This window comes from Amphiprion ocellaris, chromosome 4, assembly GCF_022539595.1.
Source record: "Amphiprion ocellaris isolate individual 3 ecotype Okinawa chromosome 4, ASM2253959v1, whole genome shotgun sequence".
NCBI classification, from domain to species: Eukaryota; Metazoa; Chordata; class Actinopteri; family Pomacentridae; genus Amphiprion; species Amphiprion ocellaris.
In genome coordinates this window covers 32,244,902-32,257,173 of record NC_072769.1, presented here as the reverse complement: position 1 = coordinate 32,257,173, position 12,272 = coordinate 32,244,902, and the positions used below count along the sequence as shown (strand labels likewise).

The 12,272-nt window shown below is 38.8% G+C and overlaps 1 protein-coding gene across 3 annotated transcripts in view; it reads left to right on the top strand.

Moving 5' to 3' along the window:
* LOC111583395 (von Willebrand factor A domain-containing protein 7-like) overlaps positions 1-12,272 on the top strand; it is a 31,691-nt gene that overhangs the window by 18,336 nt on the left and 1,083 nt on the right. For 2 of the 3 annotated variants that reach the window (XM_055010187.1, XM_023292466.3), the window contains exons 2-17: positions 1,425-1,614; positions 3,069-3,205; positions 4,113-4,257; positions 4,353-4,446; positions 4,781-4,909; positions 5,612-5,798; positions 5,904-6,073; positions 6,711-6,823; positions 6,923-7,039; positions 7,124-7,297; positions 7,382-7,514; positions 7,614-7,766; positions 7,925-8,017; positions 8,583-8,854; positions 9,309-9,442; positions 12,042-12,201. In XM_055010187.1, the coding sequence (XP_054866162.1) occupies positions 1,425-1,614; positions 3,069-3,205; positions 4,113-4,257; positions 4,353-4,446; positions 4,781-4,909; positions 5,612-5,798; positions 5,904-6,073; positions 6,711-6,823; positions 6,923-7,039; positions 7,124-7,297; positions 7,382-7,514; positions 7,614-7,766; positions 7,925-8,017; positions 8,583-8,854; positions 9,309-9,442; positions 12,042-12,201 (2,401 nt within the window). Of the gene's footprint in view, positions 1-276; positions 363-1,424; positions 1,615-3,068; positions 3,206-4,112; positions 4,258-4,352; positions 4,447-4,780; positions 4,910-5,611; positions 5,799-5,903; positions 6,074-6,710; positions 6,824-6,922; positions 7,040-7,123; positions 7,298-7,381; positions 7,515-7,613; positions 7,767-7,924; positions 8,018-8,582; positions 8,855-9,308; positions 9,443-12,041; positions 12,202-12,272 lie in introns of all 3 variants that reach the window. The other variant, XM_055010186.1, reaches the window with a different exon arrangement.

The following is a 12,272-nucleotide window of genomic DNA, read 5'->3' as shown; positions in this document are numbered from 1 at the left end:
GATCATCTGCAGAGGTTTGACCATACATGCAGGGAGGCCTCCTAGTGAGAAGTTGCAGGAGTCAATGCGTGATATTACTCGAGCCTATACCAAAAGTTGTGTTGCATGTTCAGACAGGAAGGGTCTGATCTTCCTGATGTTGTACAGGTTTTAATTCAGTTTGTATGATTTGTGTGAATGGACAATTAAATAGATATTAACAATTCACTCATCAATAGCCTTATATAAAGTAGGTGAACAGCTTCCTTTGTCATAAATATTACATAATGCATTTAGAGTCCTTCAGCTGTAAAACAGTGGTGGGACTGCAGGTTACACTTCTCTAGGATCCACTGGAGTCATCACAGCTGGGAAACATTAAGGTATGATTGCATTTCAGAGTATAACTTTATTCATTTTAATGAATATCATTTTTCCTTCAAAATACTGATTGGATTTTTTGGTGTTTCTCATCCAACCTAATTAAGATGCATGTTATTTTTCTTGGCTTTTTCATAATGATGAAATTCTTACAAAATAATGATTTTGAGTGTATGATAAGCACGATATTTTCTGAGACGATGCATTCTTCAGGGAAATGTAATCAGTATGTATTAAAAGCTTTCTTTTTTCGCTTTAAATTTTTGAAGTACATTTTAAAATGTGAATAATTTACATTGTTATCAGCGGACTAAAGACAAACATATTAGTGATATTACTATTAAATGTAACGCTCATTAATTTTGTTTTAAGCAGCTGTTTTAATTGATAAATCATTGCTTTATAACTGTTGTCTATAATGGCTTTTTATGCGCTATTTACACAATTCACTGTCATTGACAAATATGTGTGAACAGCATATAAATGACAAAAAGCTTAACAATATGGGAGTGGCATAACAGCACAAAGTACAGTTACAGTTGCAGTCTTCCTGGCCAACATTAAAAGAAATGAATTACCTCATTGTGTACCTTTAATGAATCTGGTATGAACCCCAATAGGCACAGTAGTGGGCTCAGAAGGAGTTGCTGCCCGATTACTAGACCAATCTGTCTACATACATCCTGCCAAAACAACTTCATTTATTTACATTCTAACTGTGTGTTTCTAACCATTGAGGAACTTAGAATACAAACTCTCATTTTGTGTGAAAACACCAGAAAGGGAAAGACAAAGCTTGCAAACTCTTATGTGTGTTATATATTGTTGGTAATGTATTGTCTTTTTTCCCTCACCTTTTTCTTTAGTGATCATTTCTCATTTTTATTACTGATCTTAAAGGGTTAGATGTTCTTATTCAGATGTGCCTTTTTGTATATCTTCCATGAACATTTGTCAGTATATAAGGATACATATTTGGAAGCAACTGAGCCAATTAAATTTTGCTGAATGCTATTTAACAAACGTGACAGCAAATAATATAAATGATGTCTTTTTCTCTGCAGACTGACCATGACTTTGTTGCTGGGCATAGCCCTGCTGGCCTGGACTCTTTCAGGCCCTACTGTGGCCTTTGTCCCCATCGGAGGTGGGCTGTCCACTCATATCAGCATTACACGGACAGCATTATTGCAAAAAGTGAAGGAGACATGTCAGGCAGTGGCTGAAGCAAGTGGTTATGAGTTCAAACCCACGGTAAGGTGGAAGATTAAAAATGTGCAAGAAAATACAAAATAGTGAACTATGACTTTCACCATGTCTAATACTCCCTGATTTGTCTCCATTTTATTATACATTTGTGAGTTTTGAGTCAGCCTGGATACATAAGCCTTAAAGGTTAATGAATAAATGTTTACCTTGTGGCACATCAATTTAATTATATTTTAATTTCAGTAATACTAGCACTGATAGGCTCCATGGAACATGGTTCCATTTAGAGCTGGGACTTTTTAACTTGTTAATTTTCATTAATAAATTACAGAAAAAATAATGCGTTAAAAAAATAATGCATTTAATGCACCTTTCTCAGTTCCCTAATTACTGGCACACTGGTACCACTGATGCACACTCCAGTCCGGTAAGTGGTGATAATGCACCTAGTGAAGAAGGATGCACAGGACTTACTGAGTGATGTCAGCACACAAGAAAGCTTGGAGAACAGCGAAGGAAGACGAGACCGCATTGCTTGGCTTGTTGGACGGAAAGTTTTCTTTTAAAAAAATTCCCAGTGGCACCTTGGATAAAAGCGTGGTTGTGCAAATTGTGCACCAAAGAATTTTCTTTTCACCGCAGCACTTCAAGCCGATGGTATCACCTCAATGCAAAACATGTTGCTGCGACACCACAGCTAACGTTAGCTGTGAGAGTCCTGGTACTGCCAAACGGTGTAGACATCTCATAGTAGATGACTTTTCAAGACAGTGAAAGTGTTTGAGACTACAAAAAGTCTTAAAATGATGAATATAATAGCTATAATTGCACTTTGAGTTTGCAGTAATCCATGAATCTAGTACACAGATGAAAAATGCAGATAAATATAAAGGAAACATAAACATTGTTGTTGTTTAAATTTATGTATATTTCTATTCATCGATTCAGTCGTTAATCCAAATTTATTAAGAATTGAAAAACTTTGTGAAAACAAATAACAAATATTACAGTTTCACAAAAATATGATTAATCATGATTTCTTAATTAAATATCCTTTAATTAATTTGATACATTTTTAAAATCACATTCCACCACTAATTTTATTGCTTCAATGTTTAAGTTGAGATTTACGAGAAATATTTTAACTTCCATGTTGTGATGAGAAGACTGCTGTTAAAAAGCACTTTTTTTGTTTGAAGTGTTTTCAAACCAAATGTTGCATTTTTGTTCACATAGCAGTATTTTTAAAATGAAAGTGCAGAATACACTACTTTTAAATTCATTATTTAATTTTGTGCATAATAATGTGATTAATCCTGATTAATCACAACAACTCATGTGATTATTGTGATTAAAAAAACGTTATCGTGTCCCACCACTAGCTCCATTGTTTAAGCAAACAGTCTTTTGTGGACACCTACTCTTGTTTAGATAATGCACTTTCATACTACCTGTCTTGTCTGTTACTATAATTGTGAATTCTCGTCTTTTCCCTCCAGGGTTCCTCTCCTGAGGAGCTGGTCCAGGCCTGTCTTGGTCCCACAGCAACAGGAGATGTTTCTGGTGCCAAGTTTATCTATGCTCTTCAAGAGATTTACATACAGAATGGACTGGTCGACCATTACTTTGTCAACAGGTAAAAAAGTTGAAGGAAATCCAAACTATATATATATATATATATATATATATATATATATATATATATATATATATATATATATATATATATATATATATATATATATATATATATATATATATATATATATATATATATATATGTATGTATGTATGTATATATATATATATATATATATATATATATATATATATATATATATATATATATATATATATATATGTATATATATATATATATATATATATATATATGTATATATATATATATATATATATATATATATATATATATATATATATATATATATATATATATATACATATATATATATATATATATATATATATATATCAATGTATCTCCTTGCCAGTCATGGGTTGGACCTTACTTTGCTTTCAGAACTACCTTCATTCTTGGTTGCTCATAGATGCCCAGCAAGGTGCTGAAAACAATTTTCAGAGATTTTGGTCCATATTGACATATTAGCATCACTCAGTTGCTACAGATTTGTCGTCCATGATATAAATCTCCCATTCCATGGCATCCCAAAAATCCTCTATTGGATTGAGATCTGGTGACTGTGGAAGCCATTGCAGTACAGTGAACTCATTGTTATGTTCAAGAACCCAGTCTGAAATGATTTGAGCTTTATGCCAGTGGAAGATGGGTTCTGTGTGGTCATGAAAGGATGAACATTGTCATCATAAAATGTCAAAATGCATTGAGTTCATCATAAAATGTCAAAATGCCTTGAGTGTCTGCCACGTGATTGGCTGATTAGACATTTCAGTTAACAAACAGTTGAACAGATGTAGCTAAAAAAAAGAGAGAACAATGACTGTATATATGTATGTATGATAAAGCTATATGATTTGCTCTTACATGTGAAATATTCTGTCAGTGTCCCACATCACTTCAACTCTGAGGCCTTCCTGGAGGGACGCAGTCTAATCACACAGGGCATGGCCGCCATCAAGGCTAACATTCGTAAGGAGAACTTTCAGGCTGCCAGAGAGACTCTTGGTAGAGTCCTTCATACACTACAGGTGAGAAAAGTGGGATAAACAAGTGGAGTTAAAAAAGACAGAATGATGAAGGTTAAGATATGTACAAGGAAGATTTGCATATCATGTGTTTCCAGGACTTCTACAGCCACAGTAACTGGGTGGAGCTGGACAACACAGAGCCATACATCAACCTTATACGCCCAGACCTTCCCCTGGAAAACTTGGCAGGTAAGTGTGTGTCATTGCCATCCACAAAGATGGACAAACATACAAAGTGTATATTTCTGTGGGTTGGGTGAAGTGTGATAAAGTAGACAACACTGTCTTGGAGCTTATCTATAGATCCAAGAGCAGAGATTGCGTTATGCTATGTGCATGGATTCTGTTTGGTTAGTGGATGTGAAGTATTTCCAATTAATTGCTGGGATGCATGAATCAAATCACTGATGTAAACGGATAATAAAAAAACTAACCAAGATACTCAGAGGCATCTTTCAAAAGTTTTCCTAGTTTTGCAGGTTGTAACATTTATTTCACAGTTGTTTGCCTTTTGCTTTTCTAGATAAGGATACGGCCACCTGCAGTGACTGTGCCAGTGGAACATGTCCTAATCCGATCCTCCCCAACATCCTGAAAGAGAAGAAACTCACATCAGGCTACATGGGAATTTTCTCTTCTGACAAACCGAAAGGTAACATATGTGATAATCTAGCCTCTCTGATATAAAAACAGGTGAACTTCAATAATGAAGCCAACAGTGAGTGTAGGTCAAATGACGTAACAGGCTATATTATTGAAACCAGGTTCACTAACATCATTTTTTTTTTTTTTTAAAGTTATTTTTTTGGCCTTTTATCGGCTTTATTGGATAGGTGCAGTGAGAGAGAGACAGGAAATGGGAGAAGAGTCAGGTGAAGACATGCAGTAAAGGGCCGCGAGCGGGAATCGAACCCAGGCCAGCTGCGTCGGGGACCAGCCCCTGTACATGGGTCGCCCGCTCAACGCGTTGAGCTATACGAGCGCCCCACTAACATCATTTTTAAATCAGGTTAAAAACTGGTGCTCAACCTTGTTTTTCATTTCAGAAAAAACATTAGGATTCATGGTTTGCAACTGAATTTTGTAAAAACAGTTCTCTACTGTTGAAATGTGTCTGCATTTTTTACAGTAATTTATTATGGTGACAATATAATATGTCACTCAATAGACTTGAGAGATGCTGTAGGTGAGACTGGCTGTTGCCCTTGTTTTCAGTCTGTATGCCAGCCAGCTGCCATCTGACTGTAGCTTTATATTTATTAGACCAATATGAGAAAGTGTCAATTTTTCCCATCTGATTCTCAGCAACAGCTGTAGATGGCAGTATGAAATCCAGTTTGATCTCTTTTGCCAGGTAAATGCAGCCACGGAGGTGCGTCTGACCTCACTAGCACAGCAGTTCCTCGAGGAGGTATCAGCAAAGATGAACGTCGCTCAGACAATGTGGCCCTCCACAATGCTGCTGTGAATGTAGCCACAGCTGCCAGCCTGGAGCTGCTGCAAGACATCCGCTTGGCTGCAGGGGATAATGACTTTCTGAGGTACGACGGCCACATCTGAAAAGTATATCTCTACCTTGTGCATGAGGAAATATTCTGAAAGTTCTATTGGAGAGTAAAAAATAAACACCTTGTGCTTTTTCACAGAATGATGGGAATTGCCCGCTCTTCTGTCCTGTCCTTTGTTATTGACACCACCGGCAGTATGAGTGATGACATTGATGACGCCAGGGAGGCCGCTTATGGCATCATTGACAGCAAAAAAGGAACACAGGATGAGCCTTCCGAATACATCTTGGTGCCCTTCAATGACCCCAGTATGATTTCTTTCATCTTGTGTTAGGAGACCATATTTGGTGTGAGATTCATGCTTGATGGTTTACTATTTCAAGATGTAATGCCAGAGAACTAACTGTGTTGCATATGAGGTCACTTCAAAATGTTCTATGCCTCACCCAAAAACAAGAGGTGTAGCTCCAGTTTTGGGGCATAACTGTATACTATAAAGTCTTATATCACCATCCACAAAAACTCAAATGTTTGAAGCAATCAAACAAAAAACAAGCAGAAAGCTTTGAGCTGACATGCTGTTGCTCCGTAAAAATGTGTCCATCCACACAGCATCTTTCTGTTTCGTAAAGTGAAATCCCCCTTGATTGGTCGCCATTTTCAGAGTGATGATGAAGTCATCCATACTGTTGAGTATCTGTAGGCTCAAGATGTGATCTTCCCCTGTGAAGGGGTTAGCAAAGTTTGAACATCAGTGGAGCAATTACATTTAAGTTCAAAGAAACTATGGAGAAAAATAATGCAAGAACAGTCTTCTCCTATTACATTGTCTGTTGAGACTGAGAATTTTTTGAATTACCCTCATACACCAAATACACACATGAAAAAAAGAAGTAGCCTGAAATACTTTCTCGGCATTTAGTTCCTTTTTGTGCTTACATGTAGGTTTTGGACCGTTGATTAGGACAACAGACCCCAATAAGATGAAAAGTGAAATCTCTAAGCTCACAGCAAATGATGGTGGTGATACCCCTGAGATGTGCCTGTCAGGACTTCAGGTACTACAATGAATTATGAGACCTTGAAATTGTAGCTGTGGTTGTTATTTATTTTTTTGTTATGGATCCTTTAAAGTTTGTAGTCTTCTATTTATCCAGCTGGCTCTCACTGGTGCCCCTGCCTCGTCCGACATCTATGTTTTCACTGATGCAACAGCCAAAGATATCGATCTCAAGGACACTATTGATGCTCTCATCAGAATCACCAAGTCAAGGGTAAATGCTGATGATCAACGTTTGCTCACTCTACTTTGGTGTAGAGATTGGTGGTATAAACTCTCCATTAACTGATCCTGACAGGTGTCATTCTTTATGACCGGAGCCAGCAGCAGGCGCCGCCGTTCTCTTCGAGCTGCATCCTTTGATGACTACAAAGATTTAGCTCTTGTCTCTGGAGGGCAGGCCATCCAGGTATCCAAGAAACAGCTGTCTCAGGCCACGGATGTTATCTTTGACACCTCGACCTCAGCTCTGGTAAGATTCTTCAAGTCGACAAATATGTTTTATTTGAAGCATCAAATTAGTTAATCCATTATGCTCTTTGTTCGTTTCTCCCAGGTGACAGTTCTTCAGCGAGCAAGGAATCCTGGAAAGCAAGAGACATTCCCCTTCACGTTGGATCAATCTTTGAAAAACATTACCATCTACATCACAGGAACATCCATTATTTTCACACTGACCAACCCTGCCGGTAACATCCCAATGTAGTGCAGTGGAGACTTGTTTTGTGCCTGTTTTTCTTACTGAGTACATCAATGTGATGACTGAGGACTCATGAAAAACCTTTCAGGTATGACCCAGAATCAGGACCAGGCCAGTGGTCAACTTGCGACCATCCAGACAGTGGGCAATCTGAGGAGAATTCGACTTAACTCTGAGAAACACACTGGAGCATGGAAGATCCAAATCAACTCCAACCAACCATACACGCTCAAAGTCACAGGTCAGATATTGTATGTTTGTTCATTACATAGAGTATGCTCTTTAGTTGCAAGTGTCAGAATTCTCTAACAAAATGAATTTTACAGATGCTGTTGCACTAACAGGGTCAATGAGTTTTTGCTGTCTATCTGTACTCATTTTAAATGTTTGTGTTTTCAGGCCAGAGTACAATTGCCTTCATCTATAACTTTGTGGAAAGCTTCAAGGGACCCCACCCAGGTTACGCAGTACTCAGTGGGCGTCCACAAGCAGGTATGGGAACTGCAATAAAGCAGTTTTATTGTTTCACCGAAGTATCACATAATGAACTGTGTCAGACACGTGTAGTCATCATCCATCATAAAAGTGAGGGTAGGGTTGTGATTAAGACCTTTGGGATGTTTACCAGTAGGGATTTGTATTTTTTAATTTTAAATTTGAATTCAATCAGTTATGGAGTAGGTTGACACGGATTAACAATATTACACAAACAGTGAGTTGTAGTAGTTGTGAAAGTCTAGGTCATTGCTGTTCATGTATAAATTCCGACAGCTGTCCTTTTTGTACAGCTCATGTGCTACACAGCATCTTAGACATAGTTAGCAACAATCTTGAAAGTAATGAGGTCTCCAGTTGTGCTTGGATGACTTGTGGTGTGAGAAATCAGAGAAATCATGTGGAAACACATAAATGACTCATTTGCTTCATAATTGTTTAGCCCATACAGAGATCATCTTTAAAGGCGCTGTAGTTCTTATTTACACATTACCAACTGATCATTAAGTTTTCTTCTTGTTCATCTCCCTACCTTCTTTGTTTCCTTAATGTGGAACCCCAGGTCAGCCAGCCTCCCTGATGCTCTCAGTAATGGGTAGGAAAGGTCCATCTTCATTGAGTATTGGAGAGGTCGGCCTTGTAATGGTGTCCGGTCCTGAAGCTGTTACCAGTGGCACAATGACTGACATGGGCAACGGAGACATCCTGGTGACTGTCAACACAGTACCTGAGGGGGAATTTGTGGTGATTCTGAAAGGAACTGACAAAGTGTCCAACAGCCACTTTCAGAGGCAGTCAACCACCCAGATGTCTGTCTCTAAAGTGAATATTCAGGTCCGTCTTTTTGCTTCCTCTTCACATACTTTGACACAGCTTTTGTTTGACTGTACAGAGACCAAGATGAATTCCATTGAATTGTATTTATATAGTGCCATTTTACAGCATATGTCATCAAAAAGCACGTCACACAGTGAGGTGAAGAACTTACAAATGTTAGAGAACCCAACAATCCAAAGTGTCCTTTAGATTCCCTTTGAACCAAAAACCTCTCCTTAATCAAGAAGAACAAAAGAAAAAAAAAACGAAAAAAAAAAAACTCAGTCAGTACCGGGTTTCGGGAGGATGGCCATCTGCCTCAACCTTTTGGGGTGAGGGTGATGAAAAAGATGAAGGAGAAGGAATATACAATTCCAGTTTATTAAAGATGTAATAAATTTACATATGCAAGAACACTGAATTGTTTCAGAGTACAAGGATGATATCAGTCTTCCTTACTTGCTTCTCCTAGACGGTGGTTGACAGCAGCTTGGAGCCAGGAAAAGCCTTCAAGCTCCCCTTTAGTGTGATGACCCAGGGATCAAGTGGTTCATACTCCATCAGCGCCAGAAATGACAGAAACTTCCCCATGTCTTACCCAAACAGGTGAGAGGAAGCAGCTATAAACGATTCCCTAGGTTAGCGTCACCAAAGGCATGGTTTCACATTTGGGAAGATGTGTTGCTTAGATTTCTCACAGGAAGTTAGACGAGAAGATCAATTCCAGTTTCATGTCTGTGCAGCAGGTTGGTTTCGTGAAACACAAATCAGGCCTAGTTTCAGTCTAATGGTAACATAATCTGTCACCTACTCTAAAGCTGTATCTCATTTCTTCAATCTATACAAAAACTGAAAGTTAATACAAATAATGGACTATCTCTTTGCTCTGAGCATTAGACAAAAACTGGATATTTCAGAAAGGTACTGGTTGTGGCCTAGGAAAAAATCTGGCACATGGCCCTCTGAGAAACAGCAATTAGTCTTTTCTACACTTACATTTTTTGCAGAGTCAACCAACAAGGTGTGACATGTTAATAAGTGACCTCTAAATAAAAGGCTAATTCTTTCTCGTATTTAATCAAGATGCATGTTATTGAGATGTTACCTCTTGTTTTATTCCTAAGCTAAGCAGCCATTATAAATACCATACAGCTTTAGAATTGGTACTGAACAAACATATTTCCCAGTACTCATCATATTTGCTTGAAGCTTGGGGCAAAGTCACATCAGGGGTGGTGTAGCAGCATGTGCAACCCCACCTGCTAGTTGGAGTAAAGGTTAGTGTGAGTAATGCATGTTACTACTCCACCCAAAGGCAGTCATCAAATTGCAGGGCATCCAGGTGGAGATTGACCTCTCTTAGTCACACACAGCCAGACTTATCGCCACAGTGCTGTGGAGAATGCCCTTGTAACACTTTATTATTCTACTATTGAAGAAAAACATTCTGGCTTGTTTGCATTTTGTTACAGTTTCAGTGATGCTCAGGTGCATGAATGAGGAAAGAGACCAAATGAGTCTTAGAAGCAAGGATTTATTCACACATTCTCAGAAACACAAAAAACTACAAGTCCGGAAGACTAGAACCGGAAATAACGCTAATAGAGCGCGACATGAAAAACTACCGTTAAGAGAGTTCCCCTGCCAGACTAACTGGTAACAAATAATCTACGCTGAAAGCTAACAGCGAATACAACAACTCAAACTCCATAAAAATCCAAAGGCTAATTAAGCAAACTAAGGTATTACCATACTCTGGCATAAGAACAATGACCTACAGCAACACAAACTCACTAATCTGGAAGGCTCGTGCCAAGGAACAGCGTGAATGCACAGGGAAAGGGAGGAGAGGGCTGGTGTGCAGCTGGTTAGGGGAGTTTGACACAGAGAGGGGCTCTGGGTGGCAGACAGGTGCACTGGAGGCTGCGGCCACAGGCACGTCGTGATGTGGCGTCTGAAGATGGAGGAGACTGACCAGGTGAGTTCCGGACTTGTGTGAGAGGAATAGTTGCAGATAGGGTTTCTTGGTCCAAGAGCAGTGGAAGCAGGTGGGCATGAACAGGCGGGATCCAGACTAGGAGGTACAAAGACAAGAGTTACCAAAGGTCTGCAGACTTCATTGGCTGAATTAACAGTGCAGTGACTGACTTGATCCTTCACAGTCCCTCACAGTGATGAGTAGAGTCAGGCTATATTGTAGAGAGGATGGCTTCTGATTGGCCCGGCTACACCTGCTCCCGCTCCGCTGCTGCTGATTACAATTGTTCACACCTGTCACCACAGACTACATGCCAGCACACCTGTAGAGCACAGAAAGCAAGAGGAAGATGGAAAGCCCTATCTAGTGCCTGCTTGGAGCAGGCCTGACACATTTCTTTAAACCAATTATAACTCTCATGGGTGAACTAAGTCCAGGATGCAGGAATGGTGCCACTGCAAAATACAGTTGAGAGTAACTTGTTTTGGTGAAACATTTGTATGAAAAGAGGTGGTCACTGTGAATAAAATGGCTAATTCACCAAAAGAACTAAGCACACCGACTTTATTGCACAATCTAAATCTTGGGCAAAACTGCAGCTGTTTCACATAATCAAGGGGATTTTGAAATATAGAAGGAAAGAGTAGAAAACTGTGTGAATTGCAGAAATTGGAAATTTATATCTGAAGTTTACATTCAGTGAGTCATACTAGGCTCCTGTTCTTAAGACATGAGCTACCATAAAAACATGGTTTTGACAGTTTGATATTCTTTTATGGTCTAGTTTTTTATTCTATTACTAGCTATCATTTTTATCATGGATCTTGCATCAAATCAGGCATTTACTGATGCATGATTCAAGCACAAAGCTAATCAATCTTTGATTCACTTTTATAAAGATACTGGCATGCATGTTATTTTTGCCATCACCATCAAATCGTAGCAACACAATATCATAAACTTCACCTAATTCACCTCAATTTTCTGAAAAAAACCCCCAACTTTCTGTGGTCCTGAAAGCAGGCTGGAGCATTGGCTGCTTTTCACCTATTTGCTCTTATATTCTTATTCTCATTAGTAAATGGTGCATTTCTCATTTTTGACCATGACAATGCAAAAAAAGTGAGAGCCCCTTAAGTTACTCAACCTTAAGTGCTACATCTTTAAAATTCCATCACAAATGTAGTTCATGTAACTTTGAAGTGTATTTTTCTCCTCTCTTGACAGCCTCACCTTGACAACTGGAGAGTACACTAATGCCACGCTGACTATTACGCCACCTGACAGCACACAGTCAGGCATCGATGCCACTCTGACTATTGAAGCCAAGTCAACCGAAGGTGCTGACTCCAATTATGCCGTTCTGAGACTGTCTGTTGTCACCAAGGTAATTATACATATCTTTAATTACACCTAGTCGGACATGACTAAATAGAGACCTTTGGAATGCAGCCACAA